Genomic DNA, 13,853 nt, shown 5'->3' with positions numbered 1-13,853 from the left:
ACGATTTGGACTTTAATTCCAGATGGAATCAGAAGAAGACAGTCATATCTCGGTGTGGTTTTGCCGAGAGGAAAAACTTGTCTCCGGTTTGTCAAGACGCACCACCTGCGCCGACGTGATGCGAGCGCTTCTTCTGGAGGACCAACAGAACCTCTCTGGAGGATCGCCACGTTCCTGTTATTGCATCGTGGAGAAGTGGAGAGGCTTCGAGAGGATCTTGCCGCACAAAACGAAGATCTTGCGCCTTTGGAGCGCATGGGGAGAGGAGCAGGAGAACGTGAGGTTTGTCCTGGTTAAAAATGAGGCGTCTAAGTTACCAAACCATGGACCTCGGAGCGCAGAGGCGCGCGTGGTGCTCAGCAAGGAGCACCATGCCATCAGCAAAGAGAGTGTTGTCAAGGGGACAGCCAGGGCCACCATGGGTGGCTTCTCATCAGAGGGGACAGCCAGGGACACCACAGAGGGGACAGCAAGGGCCACCATGGGTGGCTTCTCACCAGAGAAGCAACGTCGGATTGTCAGGAAAGCTTTCAGAAAGTTGGATAAGATCAACAAGAAGAAGAGGGCCATGGCTACAACATCCAGGGACACGTCGTCTGCGGAGAAGATGGAGACGTTAGTTCACCTTGTGATTTCCCAAGACCACGCTGTTCGTCAACAGATCCAGCGAATCCAGGAGTTGGATGCAGAGATCGAAAGGTGTGAGGCAAAAGTTCACTTTGACAGAATCAAGCGACATGGTGTTAATTATGTGCAAGACACGTATTTGTGTGTGGATGTCACTGGCACTGACACGCTCTGTACTGGTGAGGGCGAGGAGCTGTGCTTGGTGGTAGGGGGTCTTGCCAGATTTGAAGAGTATGTCCAGAGATGTGAGGAGGTGGTCCAGCTACAAGAGCAGCTAACCGAGCATGAAGCACTCATGGAAAAAGTGACTGTGGAGATCCAAGAGGAGTTGAACCAAAGGTGGATGGAGAGGAGGCAAAATGAGCTCTCTGGCAAAAAGACTTGTGAGAGGGCATCATCATCATCATCATCATCATCATCATCAGTCCAAAGCATAGACACTGACTGTCTAAGTCCAGGGACAGACACACCACCAGAAAACGAGTTGCTTTTGGAAGAAGAGAGGATCAAAACACAACTAGATACAAGCTTATATATCGGCCTTCGCTTGAATACAGATTTGGAAGCTATTAGGAACGATCTAAACCTGATCCAGGAGATCTGGGGGGAAAAGGAAAGGGAGATAACGGAGTTGCTGGAGAAAGTCACCACTTTGGATATGCAGGAAGGGTCATTGAAGAGTGAGAAAGGCAATCTGCTGGCTGCCGAGACAGAAGTTATGTGCACTTTAGACACCAAAACTGAATGGGTAGAGCAAGCCAGAGGTCTCTCAAAGACTTGTAATGTTAATGATGACGACTCCTCAGACACAGGCTTGAGTTCCCTGCACAGTCAGGATTCAGATAACCTCCCCATTTGCGAGTCACTAGTTTAGCCTCAAGGCTGGACAATTATAGCGATATCAATATCGTAATATGAAACTGGATCTTGTCTGGGATTTTGTATATCGTAATAACATGATATGGCATACATGTTGTCTTTTCCTGGTTTTGTCACTTAAGCCTTATTTTATACTTTCAAAAAGGGACAAAAATAAATAGATAGCGAAAAAAAGACAGTATTCAAGCTCGGGACATGTTGTGAGCTTGTAGATTGGCTATTTCCGTTATTTCTGAAAGAATTAAAATAAATAAAATAAAATTGATAATATATCAATAGAGCTATATTTTGTCTATATCGCCCATCCCTACACTAGTGGAGCCTAATAGCATTTCACTACCAAAAAATATTATTTTGTATTGATGAAAGGTAATTGTTTAGGTTTGCAGAATTTGAAATTTTACTCTCAGGATCTGGTGTAGGTTTTATAGGCTACATTTGGAATAGGTTATGATTTGATTATGCATTGGTTGGATAATGGGCATTTAGCAAGTTAAATGCAAGGGTTTAATCAACATATATAGTATGCATTTAGGTGCACTTTTGGAAATTGTTACCTGCTCTTTCTTTAAGTTTGTTTGAAATGACATGGCACAACAAATGAGTTGTCCTTTCTGTCATGTTAGTATTGTTGACTGAGGCAGAAGTCAGAAAAGGAGAAAGTGTGTATGGTATAAAGGTTTTTGATATTTTTTTAAAATAAATATACTTGAAAGTTGTTTATGAGTAACAGTATCTATGTACATCATCTGATTTTTGTGATAAATTGTGTTTTTTAATGGACACACCCTTCATTGAGGGGTGGCCATAGCTGAATGGGTAGAGAGGGTAGAGAGGCTGTCTGGGAAACAGAAAGTCCCCGGTTTGCATCCCCGCCCCGGTCTATGTGTCGAAGTGTCCCTGAGCAAACTGCTCCTGACACTTAGGATGTGTTAAATGCAGAACAAATTTCACTGTATATGCAAATATACAGTGACAAATACCGCAAAGGAGTGCAGACCAAACTATTACTGTTATTATTATTAAAAACAAATGATCATACCAGACCTTTTCATATGTGGGTCCTTTGTCACTCTTAACTTGGATAGGATTTAATTAATTGAGATGCACGCATGATTGTTATTGAAATCTGATGCCTGTCAAAACAATACAGTATCTTAAACATTTTGAAATCACAAGAAACCATTATGTAATCCATATGTAAGTCCTATATGCATGTACTGTATAGGACTGGTGGGAGGGGGGATTAGCCTATGGCACAATGGACCTAAATTATAAAATCTAAGTGAGAACATCAACATCAGAATAGGATTTTGATTAAGTGTGGCAAGTGTCATGTAATTTCAATTTGAGCTGTTTAAGATATGTTTTGAGAGGCATCAGACTTCAATAACAATCATGAATAAGCCGTTATATCTCAATAACAGAAAGATATAATAGAAAAAGCTTTTGAGGAATGAAATTCTACCAAAGAAAACGTGTCAAAAAGGCTGGTATGGTTGTTTTTTCACTATTATGAGAAATTGTAAACCACTGAATCCAGTAAGAACATTTTAGTTTTTTTGTTTTCTTCACCTGAGAGGACATTGCATGTCTTACTCTGAAAACTGGGTCAAAGTCACAGTCATTCATCTTCAATTCATCTTACAATTAATTCCATCTCTTTGATTGCTCTTGAATCTCTCTCTGAGCTCCACCCAACCCCTCTCTAATAGGTTTTCTGACATAGTGATGACCTTCAACAAGGCTGTTGGAAGAGGGGGGGCTCTGAAATCTCTGCAGAGGAGATTGCATGCGCCATTATTTCAACATTCCATTGCATACTGTTGCTGCTGTATGGGGTTTGAACATAATACAAGTCTTGTTGCTTTTGGAAACATATAATCTTAATCTAATTCGCCCCAAATGTATTCTAAAATATCTGGAAAAGAGACCTGATTTAGGATCAAAGCCCAAGATTATTCAAATACAGATAAACAGGAAACAGAAAATAATTGTGCTGCAGGATTGAGAGAGATTATTTTGTTGTAGGCCAATTTACAGGCATGTCATTTACATTGGGTTTTAGACAAATTACAAAAATAAGGTCTTTAGCGAACAAATACTTGATAAATACTACATGATATTGACATGTCTTGTTCAACAAGATCATTTCCACAAATCAACTAGGATTTTTTAAACAGAAATAATATAACATTTTTAAAGCACATAACAGCTTCAAAATTCACAATTGAGATATTAATTGGGATAATTTATACAAAACCTGAAACTCGTAGTTAATCAAAATAGAAAAAAGCTTTGGAAATCTGTCAAGGGATTAGGGAACCCTCTGTGAACTCACTTCCAGATTTTAGGATTACAAACTGTAGCACTGTAGCACCACCAGTGGTGGAAAAAGTACTTTTTTACTTAAGTAAAAGTATCAATACATCTAGTATTCACCTACCTAGATGTGTGGACAAATTAAAACAAAGGGACACTTTAGTTGGAGACATCTTGACATAATAGTTGAGGGTGCAAAATCTTTCAATGACGGGTAGATACATGATGTATTAATAGAAAAGTAGCTTTAGGGCATATACTCTATCCCAAGCATACCATATTACGCAAAGGCTGAGGTGTTGCCTGTTTACTCAATGCAATTCATAAAATCTTAATGTGCTCTCCTTGGTCTCACCTTTTCACTGTAGTAAATTTACAGCGGTATTCAAATGTATATATATCAAAGGATGGGGACATCAGAACAGTTTTATGTTTCCTTCTCATATAACATGACCTTTGAGTTGTAGTTATAAAAGTCAAACATAAAAAAGATGTGTAACAATACACGAGATCTGATACTTTAAGAGCAAGCAACACTGAGACCAGGCAGAAAGGCAAAACCAGATGTAAGAACAGTCCCTTAAAGGGACACTATAGCACTTTTGATGTGCATTTCAGTTAATTATCCTCCAAGTCTGTAGAAACAACAATATGTGCGATGCAATCCATAATTGACCGAGCACGTGTTCCTAACATTCCACAATGCGTTTTGTTGGCCTGGCACGCCCATTGTCTATGGCTGCCATTACATCAACCTGATTCACGTTTTCTGATCTCAAGACTGAACAAGGACAATGCCAAGGATCCCCAAATTGATATGTATTTGGCTGTGGACCCCTATTTGAAAAGATGTTGTGCCAGGGACCTCCATAAGAGAAGATGTATCAAAACCTTTCAAAAATAGCAGATCTACAAGCTCACAACAAGTGTTGTGAGCTACTAGATCTGCTATTTTCAAATGGCTGAAAAATATAATAGGGCTAACTGTTCCTCATTTTGCGGGGAATCCTGGAACCCCCTCAAGGACCCCTGGGGGTCCCCCGGCCCTACCGAACCACTGAGCTAAACAACAGCAAGTAATAGGTTGTACCCTTGTGACATCACTGGAGTAAACGTTTTAGCACACAACTGAACAGTGTTTCAGAGCCACACAGAAGACTGATATCAGTTTTATGGCTGCTAATACAACATTAGCCCAGATGTTATAGAGATAATGTTGACATTTGTGACAGTGTCCCCTTTATGTTTATAAATATTATTATTGTTGATCAAGTATTAGCTTGGTGTACTCCTTCGCTGATTAGCTTGTCAGTCTTCAGTACTTTGCAATCAATAACCTCTGCTACAAAGCCAAAGTGGCTTTAATTGCATGTGGTAAAAAGAAATAATTGTGATAAAAGTGATATTTTTTGGTTAAAACCAAAAGAATTTTGTTAAAAGGTTAAGCACTATATTCTGATAGTAATCATTGCTATAGAGTGTTTGTTCAGTAACAGAGTCTCCCAGTCTCTCCAGCTCTTTAATAAACACAAAATACATTTTCCGGTAGGTGTCAAAATCTCAGCCAATCAGGAGAAAGTACCCATTTTTAAGCTTCATTTTTATAGTGTTCCAGTTCCAATTTTGCCTGCTCATTTCTTACTGTCATCACTTCCAATTTCACTTGTTTAATCTATATCCTGATGGAGTTCTCTATCCTGATTGGATAAACTTGGAAATGAAACTGAAACTGAAAATGTTCTGTTTTATAAAGAGCTGGAGAGACAAGGAGACTCCTTTTACTGAACAAACACTCTATAGCAATGAGTAGGCCTACTATCAGAATATAGAGCTATTTAACACCAAAAGCTTTATAGAAGTCTCAGACAGATGTGAATGAGCATCAGCTGCATTTGAATTCAGTACACTCAGCCTGAAGCATCATTGAGTTACTGACCGTGCAAAATAACATTGGAAATCTGGTAGGTAACTAATTTCTAATTCACTTCAGGGTTTAGGACAAACTAACACTCTAGTTGTGCTAGCTCCATACACTGCTATTTCAGGAGCTATGACATGTTGAAATTCCAACATGTCTTGCTTGGCAGCTGATGTCTTTGTGACAGCTCTCTTTAAAACACCTATAAAGGGGAGGACAAACATATCTGAGTACAAACAGCTCTTTCTTTATGAAAGCAAAGGCAGAGCAAGTACAAGGTGGAGGGAGCTGGATAGTAAACACTTGCATGAAAGCCAGAGGCTTTCAATGGTGCCACCAAGATGCTCTGTACATCTCTCTGATGCTTGGTTGAGTCAGCTGGGACATTCAAAGAAAGGCACACGAAAAAAACAGCATATAAAACTGTAGTTCATGGCAACAGCACAAAGGCAATTACATCATCATGTCAGCTCCAGTCCTCAAACCACTTTGTCAGGGCCCAATTACTAGCCGTACACAGGGAGGATCACATGGCTCTCTTCAAGCCAGGGCACAACAATCTCTTCTCTCTATGAAAAGCCTGGCCATGTTCCTCATCAGTTTCCAGTCAATGAACAGCAACAGCAAATACTCTAACAACCTGCAACCACAGTCAAAGTTGTATTGATTTGAAAAGACAGAGAACAAATCATTAAAAGGAAGCTAAAAGTTATAATACAAAAGCTACAGTAATCACTCATGCTTGTAAACTCAACTGAATTCACATTCGACTTAGTAATACAGTTTACTTTACTAAGCAACTCTGGCTGTCTCAAACTTGATTTATATATAACTATGAACATACCAAGGCACCCCACCTTTTGAGAACAAACATAAGACACCCAGTGATGATGGACACCTTTTGTGTCAATGGGGGAAGTGTTTAACATTATTCTGAAAAAGTTGTTTACTCTAGCCTTTCGAGGGAATGTGGTGTCTCTGTTTTTCCCATGGTGGCGGGCTAGCTGGCTGGCCGGGAACACTATGCCAAATTCAGTTGACAGCCGAGGACAAACTGCAAAGGCGCATGTGCAAATGCTGAACACCATCGTGGACTTAAACATGTTCTTGCGTGTTCTCTTAGTGAGGCAAGACATCTTCCAAACAGTCTAAAGCTGAGTTTCTTCATTGACCATCTGTAATCTCCGTAATAATGTGGACACTGCTTGCATAGCAGCCAATTGTCAGATGTACAGTAGCTTCTGTAGCAGGTTATTATGGTTAGTGTTAACCCATTGATCATAAACAAACTGAAAAGTAATATTCTAAAGTCACACGTCCATGTTGTTGTCTCTGCCAGGCCGAAGGCATGGCCGAGACTATGTTTTCGCCCCTGTCCGTCCGTGTGTCTGTCCGTCCATCCGTCCGTGAGCAGTTAATCTCTGGCACCATTGGACCTATCGGCTTGAAACTTTGCCCACCCACTCCTTGGAGGCCAAGTAAAAACCTCAGCCCCAAACGTCTCTGTTCCCTGTTATAGCACCACCAGGAGGCTGATGTTTGCAAAACATATTCTTTTATATTACTCCTACAGATTTTTGGGGCGGTGTAGCCGCCCCCTATAAGTGAGTTTTGGACACCGACCAAAAGATTTGTATACCCCCTAACCCTTCCATTGTTAATGCAAATCGATACTTTTGCAAAGTCAGCCAATCACATTACAGCTAGTGTCATCACCACTAACTGTAATGTGATTGGCTGACTTTGCAAATTCAGGACTGTGATTGGCTAGCGAAACACATGACACATGTGCAGCCCTATGAATAGCAGTATGGACTTTAAAAAAAGTCCATACTGCTTTTTAAAGTGAGTCATGTGATGACCACACACCGCCCACTTCACACTGGGTGTGATTTTTTCCAAACATTCCGCCAATCAGTATACATTATCTCTATAGTCATGTGATCAAGAAGGATCTGTCCGATTTTTCATATTCCATCCTGATTGGCTAAGATTGGCTTCCAAAGTTTACAGGAGTGGCCTGTTTTGAACACAATGTCTCAAACCATGAACGCAGCATCCGATTGCCATGAAACTTTGCAGCACATTCCCACTAGGCCAAGGAAGAAATGCAAGTATACCCTTTTCAAATCGGCCTCATGGTGGCGCTATAACAGGCCTATTGACGTTTTGGCCTATAACTCCTGAACCATAGGTCATACAACCTTGGATCATTATGTAACTCCTCAAATAAGCCACGCCCATTTCCACCTGACAAGATCTTCCGCCATGTTTAGTTTAAAAAATTATACCTTTGCTGGCCCACAATAAGCTACGTGGCCCGGCAGAGACTTGTGCTCCGAGGAGCAAATATTTCTTGTTCAAAGTAAGAGATTAAAAGGTTGGCCTAATGAAAAGGAACAACAAATGACAAGAACACTGCTGTTTATTGCATTTCATGTTGGCATTTTAGTTAGTCTGTGCACCCTATCCAGTCTACGAGGTTCTCCAAATGAAGGGAAAGACATAATATGTGTTTGCAGCGTTATGTCCACCATGGGCGCTTATGCATTAGTCAAACCTGCAAATTGTGAGTGAATATTGCGGAGACACCCACTCGGCGATAAGGATAAATACGATAAAATAAAATAAATTATTTTCCAAAATAACGAAAATAGTAGATTTAGAAGCTCATAAAGTGTTGCATGTGAGCTTGCAGACCTGCTAATTTCTACAAAATAGGGCATAAGTGATTAAAACCAGGGGTTATGACATTTATTGTATTACAATATTACAGTATCCAAAATCCCAGCCAATATCATGTCACAACAACATCCCTGTTGGCCATTCAATAACGCAAACGGTTGCTCCGCTCTGTCCGTGGTGGTTAGACTGTTATTCCTTCTATTACTCTGCTGTTAAAGCCTCTATTTTTATGACAATACTGTACATATACAGTGCAAGTGCTGAAGGCCAGGCAAGTCTTTACTGTAATATACCTGGTCTGGTACTATTTTCCTAGTCCCAGTGTGTTGCTACCTGCTGACCCTTTTTTGCATCTTTATCATTATTATTAGTACTAGACCATACCCGGTCGGCGCAGCGCATCCGTGGGGGGATATGCGCACATGATCTGGCAACCCGGGAGGCAGTTGGTCCCATAGCTGGGCAGGCCCGTAACCATGGCGACATTGTTTGACACATAAACACTAATAAGAAGCTGAGATTTGATGAAATTGAAAAACGGGCTTCACAGTTGCGTTCAGATGGTAATGGTCAATGGCTGTGTGCAAAATCAGAGCAATTGGTCCAGCCACTGAGGAGAACCGGGTATCTTCACCTACTCACTCACCTACTCACTCACTCACTCACTCACTCACCACTACAGACAGAGGTTACTAGAATTATAGTAGGAGGTGCTGCTACCCTTAACTGTTTCTCCTTTTTCTGCATCTGTCCATCTGTGTGTTTTGTTTTACTGCTGTAATGTCATTGACAAGGGAATTTTCCCCATGGGATCAATAAAGGTCTATCTATTTAACTATATATGGTGCATCAGTTTACCACCCTCAATAACAGACTGAAACTGCACCTATGGGTGCAGTTAAACTGAGTGTACTGGACACAGATATAAGAAATTACATATCTTACCACACCACACACAGACAATGGGAAGTACTGTAGGCTGCTGCACATAGGCTTTGAATCGCAGTTTTCCTGCCTGTTATATGTAAATATATAGATGCTGAGGCCTTAGACCCAGCAGAATGTAGGAGCACCGAGAGGAAGTGCAGAGGTGCTAAAAGGCACAAGGGAGAAATCTGCCCCCAGGGCTTTCAGAAAGCCTGGGGCAAATGTCTTCTTTGTGCTGATAAAAGAGGAAGTATGGCAGGCCCTTTTTTCATGCACCCCGGTTACAGGCCCATTACGGGTCCATTTACACACTCTGAGAGTTAAATGAACACTCAGGATTTTGCAGTGTATATGTCTCTCTGTATTAGTGTCTTTCACATGGCTCTATTCACAGGAACTGTCAGTGAAAACCTTTTATGTCAAATGTGGGAAGTTTTAGTAAAGGTTTTCCCTCCTTACTAAAGTTTTGAAACATTTCACAAAGATTTCAAAATGTTCCAAAATTGCAAAAATAGAAGATCTACAAAGGTTAGGGTGTGTTGTGAGCTATACGCATTGTGAGCTATTTGTCAAACGACATAAGGCTTAAATGGAAAAATCTACCAACTCAGATATCCAACTTTCCATTTATAAGTAAACACACATGCACAACGTGCATCGCACAAACAAACACATGGAAGAAATTAACAAAGGAAATGACCCAGGCTTTTGTTCTTTGGGTCATTGACTGGTTCAGGGGTCATATTAGCACAGGTTAATGCTACTGATGTATTACTTCCTTCTGGCTCATTATGCAGAGTGGTCATAGAGGCCAACAGTTGGGATGCAGGGCCAGTTATCCCTCGCCCTGGCTATTTGTGGGCTGGGCATATGGATGACCTGTGGTGCTGCATGAACACTGACTCCTCTGGGGACCACAGGTCTCCACATGGGCACTACATCATTATGTCGACTTAATCAACTCCATCAATGAGAGCCTTACCATTATGCGCTACTACTGTGTGACTGTGTCTAACGGAAAGTTCAACTTAATTACTTTTAACCTGGCTCCCATTATAGGAGACATTTAAAAAAAAGTTAAAACCCTCCAAAAGATTTCAAAGAATTTAATCATTTTCAATATTTCAGAAATAAAAGTTATTTAATCCCCCGAGTTGCGACGTGTTGTGTGTGCCTTTAAATCAGCTATCTTCACTATCCGTCATATGACAAGTATATAGGGCTTAAGTGGTTAAAGAATATCCTCTTAGACTTTCACTGTTCATAATCTATAAAAGTGGCAATTTATCATTTAGCCTATTGTTTTGTCTAGATGCTATACACAAAGGTGAGGGAGAGAAGGTAAACTTCACACACCACACCCTAATCTGACAGGTTTCCTGCGTTCCTGCATCCTGCTGGACAGGACTGAGGATACTGTGACAGAAAGCATGCACACACTAGTCACTCAGTTGCACAGACCTCTGTCAAGACAGCACAAATGTGTTCTGAAAAAGATCCATTCATAAAACATAGCTGATGTTCTCATAATGCTGTGATGGAGGAATTACCATTACAAATGAATCATTTATTTGTCTTGAGATAAATCCTTCACAAATTGACAGACAAACAAGGGCAGGAACATTAATAACCTCCTTGACAGAGCTTTGAAAATTACAGTATGGTAGTTTTCCACTGTATGCATAAACACTTGATATTCCAATAGGGTGGTGTAACGTATTTAACCTTGTTAAACAGCAGTAGAATGGGGAAATGCTGTCTCCTCAAATTAATCAAAATATAGTACTTTTCTATTGTTGAAGCAAGCTCTTTGTATGTCAGACTAAATTGCATATCTTTCAAGGGTACAATCTGCCTCCCGGGAATGTGTCACTTTGTACTCTTGGGTGCCTTTGTCAGGAATCTGAAAGAGTTCTGCCATGAAGTCACTAATGAAGGTTTTGGATTGAGAGCCGGACCTTCAGTTCAAGTCCAATAACAGCGTTGAGGTGTGAGCCACTCAGAAAGCACTTAGTCTGCCAGTAGCAGACTGGGACCAGTAGATTGTTCTCATTAGACATTGTTGTGCTTGCGGCAGGTGTGTTAATCTTTCACGGCCGGGTTGCGACCCCTGACCCTTGCCTGTGGGGTACTGTACAGCCCCTCTTCCAGCCACACAGGGGCTGTCACATTCATTAACAGGCACTGCCCAGACCTGCCACCAAAAGGCTTATCACCCTTGCATGGGCCCCAGTGGAGGAGGTTGTTTTTCTTGTAATTACAAGAGATGGACAGGGTATAGGCTACCCTCAAATGCTACTGTACAGTGTACCTGATGATCTCGGGGAACTTTTTTGTCCCCCTTGGTAAGACCTAATCATATTGATAAATGTTTCACCTCAGAAACCTAACCTAACATTTTTATTTAATTGTTTATGTATGGGGGGGGGGGGGGGGGATATAACAGGGATAGGGATAAGCCATGCACAACATCATGCCGGCTCAGGGTATGGGGTACTGTGAGAAACTCTTCTTCTTCTCTATCCTGATTTGTTTGGATTTATGTATCATGTATCACTGTATTACATTATGCTAACCTGGTCAGTACAAGTGCAGACGGTCATGCCAGACGTTGTCTTCTATTTCATATTTTTATCTTACTTTTAATTATTCATTGTCTTACTTATGTTGTATCTCTACACGTATGTGTACTCTTATCTTATGTATCTGCGTTTCCATGCCTACAGGTGCTGTTAAGACACCTGAATTTCCCCTGGGATCAATAAAAGTTTATCTTTAAAAGTATACTCTGCTCCACTACAACAATGTATGGTTACACTCTACGAATACGTGTGTCTGGATGACAGGCACTATGCTGAAAAGTAAATACACCATTAAACTAGACAGGAGCTAAATCTTTGTTATCTTCATGTTGAATTGCAATTATCGTCTGACCCTGACCCCTGATCCCATTTGGGACATTTCTGCTACCCAAACATTGACATGGGGATGGGTAAGCATGTCAGGAATGTTGCTCCGTTACCAAAAAAGAAAAGAAAAGAAAAAAAGGCCACTCTGAATGTTTAGTCTCTATTCACAGACGTGTCTCTGCTGTGGTGTGAGAGGATTAATGCAGAGAAAAAAGAAAAAATATACCTGCATGTTTGATGCAGGATTTATCCTGGGTGATTTATAAATTATATATATACATAAATACATACATGTGCCTGTGTTGAAGATAGATGTGGAAAATGAAATGTAATTTTTTAAAGCACTTTAGGACACTTCATGGACAATAGGACAGTGACCATTGTCACATATTGTTAAACGTATAGGAAATAAAATGAAAGTGCATACGAAAGAATTTGTCCGACTTTGATGATATTCGCACCGCAACAACCTGAAGGTCATATACCTGTAGATGGACATGAAACTTGCAGAGTGCATTCATGGTCCCGAGAGGATGGCCCTTAGTCACTCTGGTGTCCCAATGGCCTTACTGTAGCCCCACCCTTAGGCCAAAAGTGTCAATGGCACGCACAATATTTCAAAATCTACTTAAAACCTATATTCTTAGTTGACCAGCCCTTACTAGGACCACTCCTGTTTTCGCTCAACACAAAAAAATTGCCAATCTACACGCTCACAACGCGTCGCATTGAGCACGTAAATCGGCTATTTTTGCCAAGTGTTCGCCCCCAGAATAGGGATGCTACGGTTCATGTGGTTAGTTGGCAGAGTGCCATGAAATGCGCTCAGCAAGGCTGAAGCCAACTGATTTTGGTGACCCAATGGCTTTTTCCTCTAGCGCCACTGTGTGTGAGAGACGGTCTGCATGATGGTCTTCATTTGCTTAAGCTTCTATTAGTGTGAGAACAGTAACAGAAAACTATGAAGTTTTATTGAAGGTATGCACGTTACAAAATATTTTGTAGAAGGGGTGTAATTAGTTGAGTGATGCACAAAACTAACTTACCACACCCATGAGTTACAAAAAAAGACATGGCTGTAGTATTTTACAGCTGCACATGGCGTCTCAGTTATCTCCTTCAACAACGTTGAGGTATTCTTCTTATCATGCATAACAGAGGATTTAATGGGTGGATCAGTTACAAAACACCATGAAAATGTCTGGGTGTTTCTGAATCGCATAGAATTATCTTCCTCTCCATAAAAGTGAATGGATTCTGCCCGAGGCCAAACTCACAAGATCTTGCTTTCTTAACAATTGCCGCAGTGCACCTTGCTTATCACTTAATGGGAAAGTTTGGTTTCACATACAATAGACGTAGATCATGTTGCAGGAGTTTGTGGGTCACTCTCTTTCCTGATCTGAACACACACACACACACACACACACACACACACACACACACACACACACACACACACACACACACACACACACACACACACACACACACACACACACACACACACACACACACACACACAATGCAGCAAGATAATCCAGCTCTTGGCAGAGAAGAAACATTATTAGTTATGCTACTTATGC

At 40.9% G+C, this 13,853-nt stretch overlaps 1 protein-coding gene across 1 annotated transcript; it reads left to right on the top strand.

Moving 5' to 3' along the window:
- rassf10b (Ras association domain family member 10b) lies at positions 1 to 1,747 on the top strand. Its single transcript, XM_084053317.1, has one exon. It carries the CDS (start codon positions 23 to 25, stop codon positions 1,499 to 1,501), a length of 1,479 nt encoding a protein of 492 aa, XP_083909443.1. The 5' UTR covers positions 1 to 22; the 3' UTR covers positions 1,502 to 1,747.
- Positions 1,748 to 13,853: the final 12,106 nt, after the last annotated feature.

The sequence above is a fragment of the Gymnoscopelus microlampas genome, assembly GCF_963454915.1.
Source record: "Gymnoscopelus microlampas genome assembly, chromosome: 1".
NCBI classification, from domain to species: domain Eukaryota; kingdom Metazoa; phylum Chordata; class Actinopteri; order Myctophiformes; family Myctophidae; genus Gymnoscopelus; species Gymnoscopelus microlampas.
This window is presented reverse-complemented; position numbering and strand designations above follow the sequence as displayed.